Source organism: Choloepus didactylus, chromosome 9, assembly GCF_015220235.1.
Source record: "Choloepus didactylus isolate mChoDid1 chromosome 9, mChoDid1.pri, whole genome shotgun sequence".
Lineage (NCBI taxonomy): Eukaryota > Metazoa > Chordata > Mammalia > Pilosa > Megalonychidae > Choloepus > Choloepus didactylus.
The window spans coordinates 99,821,575-99,843,597 of record NC_051315.1 but is presented as its reverse complement, the minus strand read 5'-3'; the positions used below and the strand labels follow the sequence as shown (position 1 = coordinate 99,843,597).

At 40.7% G+C, this 22,023-nt stretch overlaps 1 protein-coding gene across 1 annotated transcript in view; it reads left to right on the top strand.

Annotated features, from left to right (window-relative positions):
- Positions 1-22,023, top strand: part of KLF7 (Kruppel like factor 7) — an 85,100-nt gene that overhangs the window by 39,174 nt on the left and 23,903 nt on the right. Inside the window, exon 3 of the mRNA XM_037849032.1 lies at positions 3,725-4,355. Within this exon, the coding sequence (XP_037704960.1) occupies positions 3,725-4,355 (631 nt within the window). The remainder of the gene's footprint in view (positions 1-3,724; positions 4,356-22,023) is intronic.

Here is a 22,023-nt window from a genome sequence, read left to right as displayed (position 1 = left end):
AGTGGAATGAGGTTATGGCAGGAATACCACCAAATAATGTTGTACCCTTTTCAGTGTATCATATCAGGAGGATGTAAATATGTGTTTTTATTGGTGATGTTAACTTTGATCACCTGGTAAAAGTGATGACTGCCAGTTTTCTCCACTATAAAATTATTATTTTGATCTTCGTAATTAACAATTATCTTGAGGGGAATATTTTGGGGCTATGCACATATCTTGTTTCTCATCATGCTTTTATCTACTAATCTTAGTATCTAATGGTGACTCTTGCCTGCAGTCTGTATTACTTTGTTACCTAATGTTGATTTTCTATTTTCATCGTTCCTTCTATGTCTATTAACTATGTGCACTATAAAGAAGAGCTGACACTAATCCTCCATTTGTTTTATTTATTCACTTATTTATTCATGTCTGTTTTGATTCATAGATATTTATTTTATTCTACAGGTTATAATCCGTTACTACCATTACTCCTTTTTGTTGTTCAGATTGTCCAGACAGGGCCATTGAGAGCTCCTTGAAGTTAGCTCCTGAGTCTTTTCAGCATACCCCTGTCACTTTATGAGCACTTCCTTACCTCTTGCACCACAAGATATTCCAGGATCGTTTTTTATTTTCTCTTCCTTAAACCTTGAATCAAATGTTTCTCCAAGGATGTCAAGTTCCTTTTGTTGGAGAATGGTATTACAAACCAAGATGTGTGTGTCAGTTGTGTTCCTTGATACTGGGGTCTCTGCTTGTAGGCCCTCTCAGTGCACAGAACTAGGAGATGTATGCATACTGTCATGTACACACACACGTTTATTTCTGTACATACCTCTGTGTGTGTGTGTGTGTGTGTGTGTATGTGTGTGTGTATTTAAAATCCGTGGTTAAATACTGCTACCTCAAATTCCACTTTAAGTATTAGGTATTTCTTAAGGGAGTTCTCTTAATCATTTTTTTAAACATTAGAGTTAAACTTTCTCTTTGGGTTGGAAATAAGCTAATATCAAGGTCCTCCCCGATGAGCAAATCCTTACACCTCTCACCCAGTTTCCAGTTGACAACGTCTTCTCTACTCTCCCAGGCTTCATCTTCAGTAGATATTACAAAAGTGGATTTTTCAGGTCAAAAATAATTCCATAATAATGTCACAGAACTATCCAGCACATCCTAGTGGGTACGTATGCTTCTCTAATGCTCAGACAGAATAAGAAAGTCCTGTATCAGAATCACAAGTGTTAGCCTCCCCAACATGGTCCAGATTTTCAACTTTTTAGGGATGGGATGCCTCTCCTTTCTTAGATCATATGTGTGCCCCATGTGCTTCTGGAATTTGAACCAGGGCCTAATGGATAGGTTATTTTTTTAGTCTTCCGAGAAGAGAGTGTAAATGTGTTTAGAACATCTCAGCTCATTAGAATTCTGAATATGAAGAGATCTGACAATTATCATCAAATTCTTAGTGACTTTCAAATCTTTGGGCTAGAAAGTATATAAGAGGTCCTAGTATACCAAAGCTCTCTCCACAGACAGTGGTGACAGCGTATGTGAAAGAGTTCTTGTGTGTGAGGAGGGAACTACATCAAGGCATCTTTTAACCCATGATTCAGGTTATCATTAACGGAGATATATCTGCTTTTTGAAGATCTGGTTCTGGTCTTTAGGCAGAGCTTGAGAAGCATGACACTTATATTCTTGAAGACATATATTGGTGGCTATTTCTAAGGTTACTAGCCTCAGCACTGTCCAGAATAGGATGTCAGCTGATGGCTTTTGAAGAATGAAGGAGGTGGGGTGATCAAAATCCTAGTATAGAGTTGATTTTGCCTTTGTCTGGCAGATATTATATACCTTTTGGATGCCAGGCACTGTGCTTGGTAGGTGATGGTTTAAAAAGGGAAGGGAGGTTTCGGGAGTAAAATCTTATAATCCAGAGGTGAATTGACTGGAGCAAATACGAAGGTTTCAACACTGGAGAGAAGTAAATGATAATTTCTAGCAATGAGATGGAAAAAGAAGCTAAAATATTTGAGATGTGGAATTCAGAAAAGGGGTGAGATAATGCATATTTCTAGAAACTTAAAAGGCTGTAGAATTGGTTTCTAATATAAAGTGGTGGGAAGCTATTGAGCCAGAACTATTATTTAATCCATAAGTAAATCAGAATCAAAATTTAGTTTTTCTAATCAACTTTTCTTGGTTAATATTGCATGTTATAGAAGGGTAGGATTAATTGCTTGCTTATCCCCTAAGAACTTCTCAGCACCCTTTATATTATGCTACTTATTTGCTATCAGGTTGTTTTATAAATTCATGTCATTTTTAGCTTGTGACTTCACATGGATCATTTACTCTGTCTTCTCCTTCTAATGTATACAAAGTCTTGCACCTTTCTGGGAACATGGTAGTTGAATGAATATTGAATGAAGATTGGAACATTCATTAGTTCATGCAGTTGAAAATCACAGTGAAGTCCAAAGCTGATTCACAGTTGAAATCTGGTTTTCTTATTCAGTAATGCAGAGCTTTACCAGTAGTTTGATTGAAAACCAATCTTTCAAAATGTCACCAAAATAAAATCCTTGACAGAAACAACATGACTAGGTATATCATTAAAATATATTCTGAACAGAGTCAGAACATTGGTTGAAAACATAGAAGCATTACAGATGCAGCAAATTAGGAGCTGGTCAAATTTTAAATTTGCCATCATTGTTTCTTTGTTGAAGCCCAGAAGATGGAGCGAATTGAGCTGATGGTACAAATTTGGCATCACAGTTTTATACAAGAGTCTGAATAGTAGGATTTTTAAGTGAGACGACCTTTTAGAGTATAAGCTTCTTAAATGTTTACTTGTGCCATAAAAGTACTTCCACTATCTTACAAGTACTTTAGAGCATCATGGAGGAAGATTTGTTCAAACTCGGAACTTTGGGGTTCTTCCCTATTTTTTTTTACCAGGTGAAAACTTTAGATCGAGAAATATTGGGTCCTATCTTTAAGGGTCCAATAACCATGTATGAACTTATTTGTGTCACATTCTCAGAGACCCTAAACCATTGAAATAAGATTCATGCCCTTTGCCACAAAATATGTAACTGTATTTTTAATGGCTTGCTGTAGACTATAGGGGTTGTGTCTTTGCAGAAAGGTTTTGTAAAAGGCTTTCTTTGGAACAATATCCATTCCTGCTGGTAGGGCTTGCTGCTGGATTATGGCTGAGATCACCTTGTAGTTAGTTTGGGTAGACACAGCTTGTCCTTCAGAGCAAGTTGGAAAACTGACTTATTTCTGTGACTTGCTCAAGTTGATTTTGAAAGATAAAGTTGGACTATAGGATGTCTTGTCTTGTCATGAAAACTTTGTTTCTATTTGCTTCTTGCTTTGTGGGAACTCCTGGGGATGCTTGGAGCATCTTACCTGTTAAATTGGATTGTGGGGCTAGAGAACATCTTTTCATTGTTTAATATTTGCTAGGATGGTGATGGTGTGAGATACTCCTTCTGTGCGTCTAGTTCCCCTTCCACTATTGTAGCTGAAATCTCACAGTGTGACTTTTATCAACCCTCCAGAAGAAATCAGAGAGTAAGTAACAAGGTCAGAGCTTTTCAACAAGAGACTTTTCAGGAACAGGAACCAGTCATGAAACCATTCTCCTCTTCCTGTCAACATTTGGCCTCATGGTGTTATTTGCCTCTGATGATTATTTCTCTCCCTCCCTCTAACCCCTCTGCAGACATGCCTTGAATTGGAACGCTACCTACAGACAGAGCCCAGGAGGATCTCGGAGACCTTTGGTGAGGACTTAGACTGTTTCCTCCATGCTTCTCCTCCCCCATGCATTGAGGAAAGCTTCCGACGCTTAGACCCCCTGCTGCTCCCTGTGGAAGCCACCATCTGCGAGAAGAGCTCAGCAGTGGACATTTTGCTCTCTCGGGACAAGTTGCTATCTGAGACCTGCCTCAGCCTCCAGCCAGCCAGCTCTTCTCTAGACAGCTACACAGCCGTCAACCAGGCCCAGCTCAACGCAGTGACCTCATTAACGCCCCCGTCGTCCCCTGAGCTCAGCCGCCATCTGGTCAAAACCTCACAGACTCTCTCAGCCGTGGATGGCACAGTGACGTTGAAACTGGTGGCCAAGAAGGCTGCGCTCAGCTCAGTAAAGGTGGGAGGGGTGGCGGCAGCAGCAGCAGCTGTGGCGGCAGCTGGGGCAGTTAAGAGCGGACAGAGTGACAGCGAACAAGGAGGGGTGGGGGCCGAGGCATGCCCCGAAAACAAGAAGAGGGTTCACCGCTGTCAGTTCAACGGATGCCGGAAAGTTTATACAAAAAGCTCCCACTTAAAGGCCCACCAGAGGACTCACACAGGTAGTGGTACAAGTTGGCCGCACGTGGTTTTTTCTTTTCCCTACTTTTAGCCTCGTGGTGGGAAGGGCCTCTGATTGTTCCAAGAAGTGGCACCCATGCTGCTTAGGAGGTGATAGAGAGGCAGGAGGGTCGGGGCAGGCAAGCAGAATGATGTGCTTGTTACCTTAAGAGATCAAGGTGTCCTGAGCACAGGACAAGGGTTTGCCACTTGCTGGCTGTGAGATACCTTTAGAGGCAATGTCGCCCACAGGGTAGAATCAGATGATTCTGTGGAAGACGGAAGGGCAGCTTTGGTAGCATGAGTCACGGCTGCACGTGATACATGTCACTTTACTGGGCATTTCATTGTTTCACGAGTGTAGCTCTGCTGTTTTGATCAACACTGGAATCTAAGGAGGCACATTTGAAGGAATTCACAGTTTTAACAAGGTAGTTGGGGTGTCCCTCTTCACTCTTTTCCCAGCATTCCTGATTTTTCATCAAAGTCACCAACGACAGGAGGGTTTCAGAGTTCATTAGATGTGATCATTCTATAATTAATTGGCATCTCCTCTTTTGCATTGTTCTCTGGCGCGAGCTTTATGGAGACATGGCAGAATTGCTTTTTAATGAGCTTGTTACTGAGAAGTTGCTAAAGTGATTACATTGCTATGTGTGTGGTGAGGGCGGATGGGGAGGGATAGGGACTGTGTATTTAACTCAAGACTTCCGTGGTGACTCCAAAGAATCCTATTGGTGTTTTGAGCAATGGAATAATTTAGAAAAGTAGGCTTTACACAAGAAAGAGTGAGACTGGCATTTTCCTTGAAACTAGTTCTCTGCTTTGAGGTTGAAACTCAGGGGTGGTATCTCCTTTTGGTGTTATTATCCTAGTAGCAGTTGCTGTTATTGGTGGTTTTTAAATGAGCCACCAGCAGTGCATCATCTGTGTGTTTTTTATGAACTGCTTGCATACTGCAAGCCAGACAGGGAAAGCCCAGAAGATGTAAATGGCAGAATAAGAGCATTCTCACATGGAAGTAGGTGATTGCCTATGAGCTTGGAGAAGTATCTGGTTAGAGTTCTTTCCTGGGCTCACTGCTCATCTTGCCCTGGTGTTCTGTGGTGATTTATGGTTGTGCTACCCAGGAAATGTGGAGTTGGAAGATCACTGGCTGGAAAATTAGGAAAACCTGGGCTTGTGTTCTAACTTGGCCAGTAACTAGCTCGGTGATCCTGAACATGGCTCTTTACCTCACTGGGCCTCATTTTCCACATCTGTCAAACAATCTGGCTCTTAAGACCCCTTTCAACTCTTCAATTCTGGGGAAGGGGGGTCCATGAAATGTCTTTCCTATGTTAGGAATGCATAATTCTTGCCTTGAAGAAACCACTCTCTGGAACTCCAAAGTTATTCCCATGGGAGGGTGAGAACTGGGGTTGCTTCCCTGCCAGCACAGGACTTAGGCATGTACTCCTCTAGTTCTGAAGTTAATTTCCCATGTGACTCTTGTTTGGTCCATGGGACAATCTCCTAACCATCCTGAACCCCCTGGCTCGGGTAGATTTCTGCTCATTGTTTCCCATTAGATTTTGGCTTGAGCTGTCCATTCCACATACACCAAGGCTAATGCTTCTTGCTGTTTCCAGCCTTTTCCTCTATTATATTGCCCTGGAGGTAGTTTTTATTTATGTTCCTTTCTTTCTAAAGTCAACAAGTAAAGTAACTTCAAGAGACTGTAATACTCTCAGGCTTCAGTATCTGGTTTATCTCCTGTTCCCTTGGAGAAACCAGGGAAAGCAGGGTGAGGCAAGAATATTGGGCTTTGTTGGGGGTGTGGAATTCGTGAATATGGACACATTTCTGGATGATTGACACTAAGAGACTTTTCTGCTGCCCAGTGTGGAGGCTGGACAGCTCTAGGGAAGCAGAGATTCTTTCTTGGGAGTCCAGAGCATTTTCTTCTTTTTCCCATCCCCTCTTTCCTTCAGAGCTGTCAGAAGGATAGCTGTTGTGATTGATGTACTATTTGGTGCTTTGTTTTTTGGGCGTTGTCTACTGAGCGTGATTACCAAGGCGGAGCTCATTATATTATCCAGCACCTGCAACCACTTGTCTTATGGCGGATGGAAGTGGAAAGACACCTCCCCATAGGGAATTTACTGGAGGAGACACTGTGCATTATTAGAAAAGCAGTATTGCAGAGAAGTTAAGAGCAGGACTTTGGAGTCAGAAGGACTTGGGTTTGAGTCCTGGATCTACCACTTTCTAGATTTATGACCTGGATAAGTTATTTGTCTTCCCTGAATCTCAGCCTCCTCGTTTGTAAATTAGAGGTAATTGTTTCTACCTCTTAAATTGTTTTAAAGATTTAATGACCAAGAACATGTAAAGTGCTTGGTAGATAATAAGAACTCATTAAAAGTAGCAGGGGTAGTTGTAGTTATTGCTATTGTTGTTGATAGTGATTAGTGATGATTGGGTGAAAAAAAGTTTTATGCAAGCCAGAAGTAAGCCAATTAACCAAAGTTAAACACCACCAAAAAAGCAAGAAGCTTTTGTTTCCTCGATCTTCATGGCTCATCAGTGGGGCTGTGTGAAAGATGATGCTTGTGGGCACTGGTTGTGGTGGGTGAGACTGCGCATGTGAGCAGTGGTCCATTGAAGCTGAGAGTTACGTAAAGTACAGCTATCCTGAGAAAATACTGGAAAACAATGGAGCCTTCCATGAGCATTTTGTGTGTAAAACCTCCCTCGGAAACAAGAATGGAAAGAAAAGTGGTGCCATGAGAAAGAGAAACAGACAGGAGGGAGTTGGGGATGGAGGGTGGGGAGAGGGCATATGAATTAATTTTGATTAAATGGATGAGAATCAGAAGTATTCATTTGGAATTGGTGTGAATGGGGCACATGGGGAACTGAAAACAAAGGTGATAATTTATGTGCTGTGGATGAACTAAGAATAATGAAAAAAGCATGAAGGATGGAATCAAATTAAGTGCAAACATATCAAGGATATGGATTGGTAAAAGCTTGAGGGCAAAGGTACAGACGATGGGAATTCTGGCTGGAAGAGCTTGGTCATCTAAGTGAGTGGAATGGGGAGAGCAGCTGACCAAATGTTGAGTTGAAGTTTTTAAATAAGTAGGATAAACAAGCAAGCTGTTTTAACACAGGGCTCACTCTAATTCAATGAAGATATTTCCTCTCTTTCAGTTGGGGAAGCATTTGGGGACAGAAAAAAAGAAAAAGAAAGAAAAAAAGAACCACCCAGAGAAAGAGGGGAGATGTTGACATTTTATTCTCATGGTTTTATGTACATAAATATTCTACATAGTAATATGTTGAAAAGGTGACACCATTGCAAAAATAAAATAAAATGTGTGGGTCTTCTATGCATAAAGAAAGGCAATACATTGCGGGTTAGCATGGATTTGCTTGCATTGAGGAATTTTAAAAGTGGTGTTATTCATTTAATCTTTATATAGGTAGAATTTACTGAGCTGTAAATAATATGCATTTCTTTTTCCCTTCTGTGGCTGTTTTTGAGGCTGCTGAATCCTTCAGACTCTTGGCCCTGGAGGATGTTAGGCAATGAGGTGTTATTTATTTATTTGTTTGTTTTAAGGTAACAGATGTTCACGTTAGTAGCTAAAGCACAAATATGGTTGCCCAAGGAGGTGAAGGTAGGTTAGGGATGGGGGAATCAGGCTGGGGGTGGAAGAAGATGAGGTGAGAAGTAGAACAAAGGGAAAATTGTTAAGTAGCAGGATCTTAGTGAAAGGAAGCATAGAAAATGGACATATGGTTTTTTCTTTGGGAAGAGTACTTGGTGCTGATATGAGCATAAAAATTTCCTTTAGCAGCCAAGCCACTGCAGACCCTTCTATGTTTTCTGATCGTTGTGGAATATATTTTTCTTTCTCAATAATTCAGCCATTAAGATTGTAGTTTTATTCATCTTCTTGGAGTCAGCTGAATTATCCTTATGTTTTATGCTTACTTTCAGCAAAAATCAACTGGTTAAAATGTTAGTAATTTTTATACAAAAAGAGAAAATAATTATTTTCCATATTTCTTCTTGATCACTTCTGAGAGGAAAGAAAAACCTGTGATTCAAATGTTGCATTGTTATTAAATGAGCAGACTTTTCTAGTTTGAATATTCATATAAAATTTTGTCCACATTTACACTATGAAGAGTGAGTCATGCTGGAAAAGTCAGAACAGAAGTCAGCAGTTAAGTCTTTGGTTGTCATTACAGTGGAGGGAGATGTGATGTGAATTAGCCATGTTCTCTTAAGTGCTGCTTGGAAGGCTAGAGTTGCGTTGGCCTAATACATGGGTGGTGATAAGGACATTCTAGATTGCATACTGAAGTACATAAAGGGATGCTTTTCAGGTGGAAAGGTAAAACAAGTATGCAATTTACCTTAGTGTTTTACTGCTTTGGGGAGTCTTATTAAATCAAGAGGTGGCACAATCTCTAAATTTAATCAAGATTTAGGAAAATAGCCTGTTTCAAATGAAAAGGTGGCTCAGAGTATTACAACAAAAAGGCAAGTGTGATCAAGGCAAACAAAAGTGTTTATTTCATTCACAAAGTGAAAATTCCTTCAAGTTTGAATTATAATTTGTTTATTTTACTTATTCAACAGACATTTAAAAAACACTTGCTATGTGCCAGGCATTGTTCTAAGTCTTTTACAAATGTAAACCCTTTTATTTCTCATAATAACCCAATATAGGCACTCTTATCCCATTTTACAGATGAGGAAAATGGGGCCCAGAGAGTTAAAGTAACTTGCCCAGCATCACAAAGCTTGGAGGTGGTTGTTCAGGATTTGAACCAAGGCAAGCTCCTTCCATGCTCTGAAATTCTAAGCTAATGCAGGGAAAGAAAAAAAAAAGCCAAGTGAATATTTTTCTTAATAACCCATTATTTGGAGGAAATGAGAACCTTACAGTTTAAATACAAATTGACTTAATGAAAATAAGTAACTTCTAAATAGGTAAGAATTGGGAGGGTCCTTAAACATATTGCCTCATCAAGTGACTATGAACCAGTAGAAGGAAATTACAAAGGCAAGGCCTTCATTTCCAGGCCTGTTACGGTTACTGCTTTAGTGACTGTTATTATGGTCATTAATGTTAAACCGTTTTGTTTTTTTTTTACCTTCAGGAGTAAAAAGAGACTTTCTTGTAACAGTCCCATTGCCACTCATTAAAGAGACAAAAATTAACAGTCTATTCCTATGAAATTAGATAGGCAAGCATTGTCATACTGCAAGGGAAACTGGGGATCAGAATGTAAAAATGGCTTAGCCATGGTCATGCGACCAGCCATTGGCAGGATTAAAACTGGACCCAGGTCTCCTGCCCCTCAGGCTTGCATCCTATTTACTAGATCATCTTGCTGCTTATTTACTTTATCTGTTTATTCAGTCGTTCCACAAACAGGTCTAAAGTGCCCACTAATGTCTGGCTCTGTGCCCTGCAGTAACCAGAAAAGAGGAAAAGAAAGGGCCGTTCAGAGGAGGAGCGTCCGAGAGGAAGGGGGAAGATTTGGAGATAAAAAGTCGCTTTTCTCTTTCTGGACAGGGTGCTTACTGATGCTGTTCATCCTTTTAAATGATGGCTGTGTGATAATGCACTAATTTATATAAATAGAAGCCTTAATTCAAGGTCAGGCGTATCAGCAGGATAAAATTAAATACCTCATGTGGAACTGTAGGGGGCCAATCGACCACTTTCAACCTCTTCAGTGCCACAGATAAGAATTCTTTGAATTTATACAATAGCAACTGAAATGGGGCAATTTTAAGACATTAAAGGACCTTTAATATGCGGAGACACATGACTGCTAATGAAGTTTATCCATGTGCTGAGGCGGAAACTCATTAAACCCCGATTATGGGATGGAAACTAGAATAAGGGCTAAATGTTCGGTTCACAAGGTGGAGAGAGTTTAATAGGAGAGTTTGGTAGTTTGGATTTAGCATATTCAAGGGCTTAAGAGAAGGAGTTTAAAAAGAAGGAGTGTGAAATGAGGTGCTGGAAAACAATTGATGGGAGAGTTTTATGGTTCAGGAAAAGCTTAGAGCTTTACCACATGATGATTTAGCAATTTGCTAGCTCTTAACCTTTATGATGATAAACAAATATATGTTGGGTAGAATGGCTTAAACTCAGATGAGGGAAGCACATTTATTTTATCATTATAATACTGTAATAAATGTAAGCTTTGCGGTGTGCCTATTCCAGATGTCCTTTTAATGGCTAATTGGTAGTTACAAAGTAAATACATATGTTAAAATAAGAATCAGGGACAAAAAAGAAAACATGAAATTAATGGGTATTTCATCATAAACAATTAATATTTATTGAACGCCTACTGTACCAGACACTATTCTCCACCTCTAAGGACCTCCTTTTTAATGTTAAAGTCAGAAATATGGTTTCATAAAGTCATTATATTTGGAAACTGATCTCAAAAGGGAATATAGCAGGGAGGGGGTGGGTGGGAAGGAGAAGAGAAAAGAGGAATCTCATTCCAGAAAAGGTAGCTGAAGTAACAGAATTTTATAAATTCTGAGATTTAAAGGTTGAGCCAGCTCTGTTTGATACAGAAGAGAGAGAAGGAGGGTCATGAGTAGTCTGTGCAAATAAAGCAATGGCATTGGGAAGGCCGAATATGAACAATAAAAGAAGTTTTTTTTAATAAGTAAATAAACAATTTACGGAAGCTGTTTCTATTACAATAACAGCGTTAATGCCTGTGATGATCATGGTTATCCTGAACACGTCATGTTCGGAGGTTTGAAGTCTTCAAGAAGATTTAACTTTCTTTGCAAAGAACAAAGGATATGATGACGTTACAAGAATTAATTGGTTATAGGTAATATTTTTCTTAGTCTCCTGAAGTTGAAACAATAATGGAGGGATTCTGTTTGCATCAGGAAAAAAAAAATGGAGTTTAAGAAAGTCATGCATGATAAAAGAAAAAATTTTTTAAAACTTTGGAATAACCTCTTTTAAAAAAATCAGTTAAAACATGAGGACAGATGAAAAGATATTTGTAAAGTGCTATGTCTTTCTTTGAAAATTATCCAGTTTATCTAGTAGAAATTACAGTTGAAGACTTTGATAAATGGATCATCAGGACAAAAACTTTTCATATAAGGAAGTTAGTCCTGACAAGCAAATGGAATTTTCTTCTCATCCAGCATGCGTAGGTGGTATGTGTCAGGTGACTCAGAGCCTTGCCGGCTAGACTGCTTCCTGACCAGGCACTTTCTATTTGTCCCCACCCTAAGGGAGTGAACTGGATGGCCCTGGGCAAACTGTTTCCTAAACTCTCAGTTCCTTCCCTCTGTGTTCCCCATCTAAGTGCATAATCCCTGGTACCTTCTTGTTCTCTGCCATTCTCTGCCTTCCCACCATCCCCTCCCTTCTCATCAGACAGGTTCTGGAAGCAATACACTATTAATTAGTGGATTACACATTGATCAACCAGCATATAATGCCTCAATCTTTTATTATTTTTTAAATCTTCCATTATCAGTGACTGGTAATAGAATTTCAGGATCTGCAAGCAAGTAGGGAAAAATGACGGTGGGGGGGGGGTTGGGAGTGCTAGAAGCTAAGGCAGCATTTTCTCCCCCATCCTCATCCTGCTGTTTCCCCAGTACATTTTTTAAGAGTAAATTCTAGAGTGGATTTCTAAGAGTAGATTCTGTTATCAACTGTCATTTAAAGTAATATGTTGACAAGACAGTTATCGAGTTAAATGGTAATAAAAGCAAGACCATTCTGAGTAATCAAAAGTTGGTGACTTTTTAATGTGCTGGTGATGCGGCCAACCACTGATGAAGTCAGTCCCCATTCTTGCCATGTCTCCAAGTTCAGTTGCCATTGGTAGGACCTCACTAGTTTATACAACAGAGATCAAACTGCTTTAATTGTTTACGGTGTCTGCAGTGAGAGTAAACTTCCCATGGTCTGCCCCATTTTTCTGTTCACCTTCTCCTTTACCATCTCTGCTTATTGGGCGAGGCAAGCTGGGGACTGAACCAGCATTGAACCCCATAAACTTTTCAGGATGGAAGGCCAGGGTGCCCCATTACCAGTTCCTTATGAAGCCTAGGTCCAGCTTTGTCCTAAACCAGGCCTACTTTTTTGGACCTTCCCTGCATCTTTTCCTTTCTTCCCTTCAAACATTATTTGTGTTTAGATTACATCTCTTTAAGTTTGTTCATAAAATAAAATGCATTCATAAGTTTTATATTGCAAACCACTCATCTGGTATCATAAAACATATACTTATGCTCTTATGTTGTGTCTGCCTTCAAATGCATCCTCTTTCCATTACCATAATTAACATTTAATCTTTGGAATTGAGTAAGTGGTGCATGCATTTTCAGGCAAATTTTTTTAAAATCTCAAGAATGTTGAGAGAGAATAGTTTCAGCCATTTCAGTGGTGAGGTAAATGTGATGAAAGCTATCTGTCCTTTTGTTGCAGACAGGAGGTCAGAAGGCTGTCCTCCGTTAAGAAATTCCTTTTCCTTCAGGGTAGTGCATTGCCCCGTTAGATGTGTTACGGTGTCCAACATCTTCCTCTGGAGCCCTTGCTGTTTGCATAGCCAGGGATATTTTGCAAAAAGACTAATAGATTGCTCCCGCATAGAAACTAACGTTATATGAGAGGGGTTCTAGGAGGCTAATGGATGCCCTTAATATGTACAATTACATAATCTGCATCCTAATGAATATGACCCAGGGAAAAGGTTGATTTTGCTACATTTTCTAGTATATAAGATTAGTAAGATGCAATAGGAAGCATTTTAGAATAATTGTGCAGTAGTCATGTTTCCAAGTTTCTGTCTTCATATGTCTCCTGTCACCTCAATGGAATTAATTACAATGGTTGTGAACTTATAATGTGGTGTTTCAAATCCCCTTACTCTGGGATACACAGCACTCTTCACCAGTATTCAACTTCTGTTGCAGAAAGGAAATAACGATTCCGCATATTGAATTCTCAGTTGGTCATGAGCCTGTTGAAACTAGTATTGGTATTTTAAAAAGAGCAACAAAAGATACATCTCCTTTCTCTGATATAGGTAATAGGACATTTTATGTTCCTAGTGTTCCGGACAGAGTGTCAGAAAATCAATACGAATAAATTCAAGTACACAGAGGAATCAACCTATTCGAAAATGTACAGTGTGGCAGAATGACAGTATGTATTATTAAATATCTTTTGCTTCGCCCACTTGTAAATATTAGCATGTACAAAAAGTACCATAGGCTACTTATAAATTTAGGCAGAGGGTGATTTGCTGGCTTTTTTGTTTTTTTTTTTCAGTTTTTGTTGTTGTTGTTTAGTGTCTCAAGGCTTACAGTTAAACTGAATTTGAAACTAAATACTGTCATTATGAAGATTTTTTTTTTCTGAGTTCTTCCAATTTCTCTGGGGACAAAATAATGGCTGCTGGAAGCAGTGGAGAAACAGTAATTAGGGCAGATAGTAATACTGTGCATGATTGAGGAAAATGTGAGGAAGGGAGGGAGAAAATGCAACAGACAGACTTGTACAGCTTGTTACTAGGAAACCACATCAGCATTAAATACAGTGTGCTAATTGGCTATCCTGTTTCTGCCTGGGTACCAGCCTGGGCCTGCTACACAGCTGTTTCTGCTCTTTCTGGTTGCTAGGTAACTGCATCATTTTTCCCCCCTCTTTGTGTTCTGGAGGCTAATTGGCTACTTCTGCTCCTGGTGTTGCTGCTGGGTACCAGTCTGGGCCTGCTGCTTTGCTGTTTTCCGGAGGGATTTAATGGGGGGAGGGGAGGAAGAGGGAAAGGAAGATATGTTGGCAATTAATGGAGCGTAAGTGCAAATTCTACACAGTGTCTGGCACCTGCGTCCCCTCATCCTGCTTTCTCAACTAAATCTTTTGGTTATGAGAACACATTAGAATCTTGAAGTCTTCCCTTTCTCTGCATACCTTATGTGTATAGTTTAAGAGAAATAAGACATTTGAAGGCTTATTACTTAAATTATGGATTTGGTCTTCTTAAGAAGAAAATTTTGTCTTCTGGCAAATCGTTACACACCTATATTTGATATGGGCACTAACAGAATTTGTGCAAGCATTAAAATTACTAACTTAATGCAGCAACATCTTTATGTTTTGAAGGTAGTATCACTTTATCTCTTTATTTGAACAAAATTCTTTTGTAGCCACTCCTCTTGATATTATCCAGAATTTAAAGTAAGAAATAAAATGGACTAAAGGCTATTATGGGATTTTCCTGACTGTTTTATTCATTATAGGGGATTAAATGGAAGCTTCTAGATCCTTATGACTTTCCATTGTGGGCTTTCTTCCTCTGATGTGCACAGCACGTGTCCCCCAAGCCCTTTGTTGGTGATAAGTTGTGTTTTTACTGAAATACTTTGTGTTTTGCATACCTTAGTGTCTTTCTTTATGGCAGGTGACCGAATGTGGTACAAAATAAATATGAAATCAGTTTCGTGATTCAAAAATCTTGTTGAGTAATTAGCTTCCATATAATTGTCGTAGCCTATTTAAGAAGTTCCATTTCGTCGTTACTGAAATTTTCACTTGAAAGTGTGGGGAGGAAGATTCTTCAGAAGTGAAGTGGTGCTCCGAGGAGGTTTCACTTTAAATGGTTGAGAAAGTGTTATGTAAATTGGGGTCCCTTGAAGAGGCAACTTCATCCCCCTGGGAAGGAGATGTTTTATTGAGAAAACTCAGAGCATGTTGCGTGACTGCGCAGAAATAGTTAGCAAAGGCAACTCTTATTTAACATTAATGGCTGTTACTGGCTTCCCATATTAATGAAATCTCGCATCCCTTATCCAAAGTGTAGTGGAAAAAGCCCTCTTCTGAGCAACAAGCCTTTCCACTGCAAGGTAAGATCAAGCTCTCTGGAATCGGTTCTTTAAAAGTATCTTTAACATAGCCTTAGACTAATCTAGAATGGGGAAGAAAATATCGCAGTGTTCCAAAGATCTTAAGCAAACCAGTTAGCCATCAGTGGTGTTCAAACTGTAAAAGAAAACCTTATTATCAGAGGATAACTACAGAGTAAGTTTAATATTATTTCTGTTGTCGCTACTAAAAGAATCAGTCTTTGATCACTCATCACTCAAAGGATCTGTCCATTAAAGAATCTAGCCATTTGATTATGAGAAGTCACCCGAAGTAAGAATATTTCTTCATCATTTGACAAGTTTTACAGTCTGGGTTTGGGAGATGGGGGTGGGGGGTGGTTTTGATGTTTTTTTTAGTCTTTGTTGATGGCAGATTGTCAGAATAACAACTTTTCATGTGTATTAAGGACCATCCCTGTTAGACTTAAGCAGGATGTGGATTGAAAAGTCCAAAGAAGTCCTGGGTGTTTGTCTTGTCCAGTCAGTTGGGTGGAGTTACATAACCATATAAGGACTCTGGTAAGACTTGGGAAGCCCAGGACAGGAGTGTTTGAAGTCTGAAGTAGTCATGGTTAGCCCCAGAGATGAATGAACACACTACATGCTTTGAGCTTCCTCTCTTCATACTCTTCTGGGAGGGCAGATTTGTTTTTTCTCTTGAAATCTCCATGTGTGAAGCAATAGTGAGAACATGGGCATACAAGCAAGTCTGCTTTGGGGAATGAAGAAAGGAGACATTCCATGTAGCTGCTTAAGCCTAAAAACCTGCTTCTCTAATTCTCATGACCATGCAGGCGACTCCCTGTTAAGTGAAGTAAAGCAGTTGACATAACCCGGAAAAGAGGAATCTGATGACTGCTAACTCCCCAGCAGGGCTACCGCTAACCCATACGATGCCTTTGTGTGAATCAGAAAAAGGCGCCTCTTCCATGGGCAGTCGCAGAACCCTTCAGCCCTTTCCCCGAATGCCCTAGTGGTCACAACCTGACGTGGCTACCCACTCACTGCGGGAGCTGGTCTACTCAGGCGCTGTTGAAGCTAGTGAGCGTTATAGCAGGAAATGGGAGTCACACGGCCGTTTAAGGGAGTATTGAGACCTCCTTTCAAAAGCCGAAGATGCCATTATGTGTCAGAGCAAACCTTTTAGCCCAGCCATTCTCCTCAAATGTGAGATCATTAGTTGCTTAATGCAGTGGTTCTCAACCGCGGTTATTTTGCCCCCAGGGGACATTTGGCAATGTCCAAAGACATTTTTGTTGTCACATCTTGGGGCTTGCTACTGGCATCTGGTGAGTAGAGGCAAGAAATGCTGCTAAGCATCTTCTAATGCACAGGACACAAAAATTATACGGCTCAAAATGTCAGCAGTGTGGAGGCTAAGAAACCCTGGCCTGATGCAACCTCACCTGTCCTTCCCTTCCTCTCTTTGGGTTGGTCTGAACCACTTGGAAAATATTTCCTCATACTTTAAGACTACTGACCAGGTCGTGCCTATCCCTCTTATGATCCTTAAAATGTTGACAGCTTTGTGTAATTTATTAATTCTGTTGTGATGTAAAAGGTGTGAATTCTAATGCTGCCCCCCCCCCCTTATCATATGAGGGAAATTTCTCTACTTTTGCTAGATGCTTCACTTTCTAGATGTACCATTCGTGATTGTGACTTTTGGCAAGTGACACCCTCTACCCTCTTGCTGAAGGCTACTGACCTGTAATAATGTGAGCTTTTGCTGAGCAGGGATTTGAATCGCATCTGCTGTGATGCTGGAGCGTGGAGGGAGGCCCTTAGCCAGAAATGAGCCTTGCTGCTGGGCACTGAGGATCCGCCTCGTGACACGCGGCCTCACTCTCTGTCTGTCCTCCGGTGGACAGCAGCCTCGCCGAGGTGTAAAGCTGTTTCCCTTGTGATAAATGGTTGTTGCACTGAAGATGAACTGTTAGTGCAGGGGTAAGAGTGAAGCATTTTCAGTCAGAAAATGGAACTTTTAGTGGGAAAACTGAGTTAAGGGCTGGTACTTGATGATTCAAGCATCAGCTTCGATGCTATTCACTCTTCCGGTTCTCGCCAGCACCATGAGGAAAGTACTGCGAAGCATTTTGCGTTCTTAGGGAGAAGGGTGCTATTTCAGGTAAAAGATTTAAATGGCATTACCTAATGGACACATACTTTTTGCCTGCAGTTTGTCAGGAGATGTGAATTATGCATTGGCCCTATCAGCTACGTTCACATGCATGGAAAATAACATTGTCAGATGTGTCATCCCCAGATACAATGGACAATATGCTATTATAATTGTACGGCATTGTCCTTGGTGTTTGGCGATAATGCTGCCGACATTATTCCTCTCATACATGTGAATGTGGCTGCACAGATTACGTGACATCTGTGTCTTTTGCACAGATTAGCTTATCCTGTGCCACTTGGAGAGATTGCAGTTGTGAGCCGGCCATGTGGGGTCACGGTAAATGCCGTGTTTTGGATCATAGTTGTTATTGGTCCTGAGTGGGAGACTCACTAGGGAATTAGGAATATTTATCTTGATGACCTGAAGAAGCTGTGGTTATTTAGTCCTGCTGCCCGGAACAGGTGTGTAAGGAAAACATAGGCCAAGTTGCTCCGACTGTGATTGGCTTTGGGAATCAGAAGATAGTTGGGTACCAGGCCTGGAAGTGGCTGCCTCCACGTTATTGCTCTACCCAAGGAAGCAAAAATGATATTGCCCTTATCGATCGTTAACAGCTTACCAAGTGCTTTCACACACCTCCTTTCATTTACCCTTCACCTATCCTCTTGGGTAAGTGTTCACATTACTCCTATTTGACAGATGAGGCAACTAAGGCTCAGAGAATGATTTTTCAAAGTTTTCACTGCCAAACTGTAGCAGAGCCTACCCCACTCTGCTTTTCCTTTAAAGATCAGTTATTTCTATTTTTTATAGGCCTAAATTAAAAGAGGATATAAATGAATTTAGTTGTGTTTATAGTTCAGGGGAAAAATGGCTTAATATTTGCTGTTCTGCTTAACCCACACATGCTGACTCACAGTTAATCATTATCTTACTTGTCCAATTTGGTTACAAATTAAATTCGCTAACAAAATGGAATGATAGTCTCATATATTTCTATATTCTCTCTATTTTGGTTTAACTTAAGAATCCTTGCTTCTATTAGTTCCCGCCCCCAGTTTAAGAAAGAAAGATATATTGAAGATATGAACAAATACAAGGTATTGTTACTTGAAATGATGTCTCTTTACTGGTACAGTTGCATATTTTAGAAAATTTATAGAGAAAATAATAGTAAATAGAAGCTTCTCCTTAAAGTCTTAAAAGAATGTTCCTTAGCAGTTCTTTTATTGCTAACCTGGAAAAGCCAAATGGAGATGCCTTAGAGAAGAAGTTGGGGGAAACAATGGATGAGATGTAAATTGCACCTTCTTGTCTTAGTTCTCCCTGAGCTTTGCTAGGTGAATTTGAACAAATAGTTTTTCTGCCTCTATTTTTTTCTTATGGGATAAATACGGAGTTAATGATATTCTGTTTTATGATTTTTTTTTGCCCCACTTTTTTGAGGATATTTAGGTATGAGTTCAATGCCTTCTGGATAAAAACACTTAGTAAATAAAGGAATTATAAGTCCATTAATGAACAAAGATCTAAAACCAAGTTATGATTCTGTTGATATGTGCAGTGATGTCTGTATCCACAAATGCACACAGTGAAGAATAGCTGCTTTCTAATGTTCTGCCAAAAAGATCTACAGGAACCCCCAAGTGATGGTGACTTGCAGTCTTCCAGCAACCTGGAGAAAGAAAAGGTTTTAACATCTAAAGAGAAATACCTGGAAGGTGGAAGTAATGGTGCACATGATCCTGAGGACTCCACTCTTTTAAGCATTGTTTGCCTCTAGATTTTTCTTTGTGTGATCCTGTGCTCCTGTGTATCTTTGTAGTTTCAAACTTACTACCCCCCCCTTTTTTTATTTTGCTTCTAAAGGAAATACCCTTAATAAATCATGGTAATTGGCAGCATCCCCCACCCCCATATTAAATTAGCCCTTTGCTTGCTAAGAATTTGCTGCTGAGTATTTAGAATGCTGTCGAATCCACCTGTATATTCAGTTTTTCTCATTCCCATGGTCAGATCCTGAAGTTTTCCTGTGGTTTTCTTTGGTGCCCATCTTCAACAAAAAGAATGCTTAATAAGCAAAGCCAAGGATTGAGAATAATTTTTTTTGGAGAAGGGAAACCTTCCCACTGCTGTCATTGCATGAGCTAGGAGGACCGTGGGCACAAAGCTTATGCGATCAATTACCACGAGCTTGCTGTTAAACATTTTTTAAAATCTGTTGTGAGAAGAATAAAGCAATAATTAAAATTAACTGAAGAGCTTTTGCTCTATTGAGGCATTAAATCTCTGTGTAAACGCAATCACATTGTGCAAACACAGGTCTTTTCATCTGAGTGATTTAGACAGTGAAACCGCTTGAAGTTTTGAGGTCTCTGGGTCAAGGACCCATTTTGACACGGTTTGGAAGGTCATCAGCTCATTTGTGTCTCTGTTACACTGCACGGAGGCCTGGGAGCAGGCACGATTCCTTGCCCGCCGCAGCACAAAGAGGAGCTGGCTGGCATTTGGCAGATAGCGGTCTGTGATGGAGGGGGTAGGAAACTGCACACAAAGCAAGACTCTGCTGCATGCAGGAGCTGGTGGGGAGTGCTTGGGAGCCTCTGGGGCTCAGGCAATGAGACGGCTTGAATGTGGAGAAAACAGCAGCTATAAAATATAAATGTGTTTATTATTACATTGGGCCCATGCTATATAATTTTACACACACTCATATTTGTGATTTATGGCCTCAGTGCCATAGGCAGGAGAAGCTTGCTAATTTACCCAAATTGATAGGGAGGCCTCTGTAGATTTTCAAATTGGAAGCAACAGTAACTATGAGAAAATGATCTCCTAAAATAACCGGGGCGGTGGGTAGGGGAGAAAGTGGCTGCTATGTCAGAGGCATTCTTTGTTCATTTATTCTGATAAGCAGAGCTTAGCTTTAATTATTCATGCTAATGCTTGCCCTGTAAGGAGTATGCCTCCAGTGACACGGCAGCCACTGGTTGGTGTTGGTTCTCTGCGGGAGTGGGGGGCATTAAGACTGCAACATCCTGGCTGGTTTCCTTGAGATTTGTCATGCTTTCACCTGTGAGAGGTGAGGCACGCCAAGGGTGAGAGTTCATACCTGCTGCCTCTGTTTGGTGTGCGGGTATTTGCTAGGCTGGGGTGGAGGAGAGAGGGGGTGTGATAGACAGTGCTTTTTGCATGCTCTCTGTGTACCAAGCAGTGTGCAGGGTGCTTTACATATATTGTTTCACTGAGTCCTTACAAGGCAGGTGATGATTTTCCCCTTTTATGGATGAGATCATGGAAGTCGAGAAGAGCCCAGCAATACGCGGCTAATATATGGCAGGGCTGGCTTTAAGACTGGGTCTAGTACCCGTTCTCCTGCAATATCGTGCTGGCATTTCCTAGGGAAGAAGTCAGGAAAGAGGCACTGAGCAAAGACGCCACCCTCCTTCCACCTCAGCCCATCCCATTTGCTATGCTTTCAGCCCATTTCCTTGTCTTAGAATCAATTACCATCATCGTTTCTGACAGCTTTCCAAAGTGTTTCTTGTCTGTGTAGAATCTTGAATTTGTGTTCTGAGAGCTCTTCAGAAGGGAACCACTTTGGAGCAGTGGGCACTGGGTCCAAAGTACACAGAGCTGCCAGGATCCGCGCCCTTTGCAGGTCAGCTTCATGGAGACAGGCTACTGTGGCCCCAGGGTCACTTGATGCACCATTTTTCCATAGCTGCGTTTCTTCGAGAGGATGTGTGCTGCATGGTCACCCACTCTGTTTTTAGCAGAACCCTGAGTGGCATCCCTGATGCACACCCCATGCACTTCCCCCTATTCAATCGATTCCCAGACCTTGTTGGTAATACTTTCTAAATATGTCTTCATCCACTCCTCTCTGTCTCCCCTACGATGAGTGTGCCATCCTTGTCCCAGCCACCACCTTCTCTGTGTTATAGAACCTCCGAGAGGGTCTCCCCACATCTACTCATAGCCCTCTGGCCCATTCTTCATTTTATAATCAGAGTGATGCTTTTAAAACTCAAATCTGATCATGTTATGCCTCTGCTTAAAAGCTCACAATGGCTACCATTGTTCTGAGGATAAGGTCCAAACTCTTAAACATGGGTCACGAGAGTGCTGTCCAATAGAAATACAATGCAAGCCACGTGTGTAATTTTAAATCCTCCAGCAGGCATATTCAAAAAGCAATTACTTGTATGAGCTAATTAATTTTAATATTATATTTTACTTAACTCAATACATTCAAAATATCATCATTTTAACATTAATCAATGTAAACAGTTACTAATAAGCTTATTTTACATGCTTTTTTTCATACCATGTCTTCAAAATCTGATGTGTATTCGACACTTGCAAATGCATCTCAATTCAAGTGGATTCATATTTCAGGTGCTCAGTAGGTGCATGTGGTCTGTGGAGACCAGACTGGAAGGGCAGTTTGATTAAGCGTTTGCACAGTCTGGCCCATGCCTGCCTCTGCAGCCCCATCGCACCTCTGCCTCCCTGCAGTGCACACCCACCAGATGTCTTTGCTCAGCCTCTGGGATAGGCGTGGGAGGGGACAGATGTGGCAGAGGGGTGGGAGACC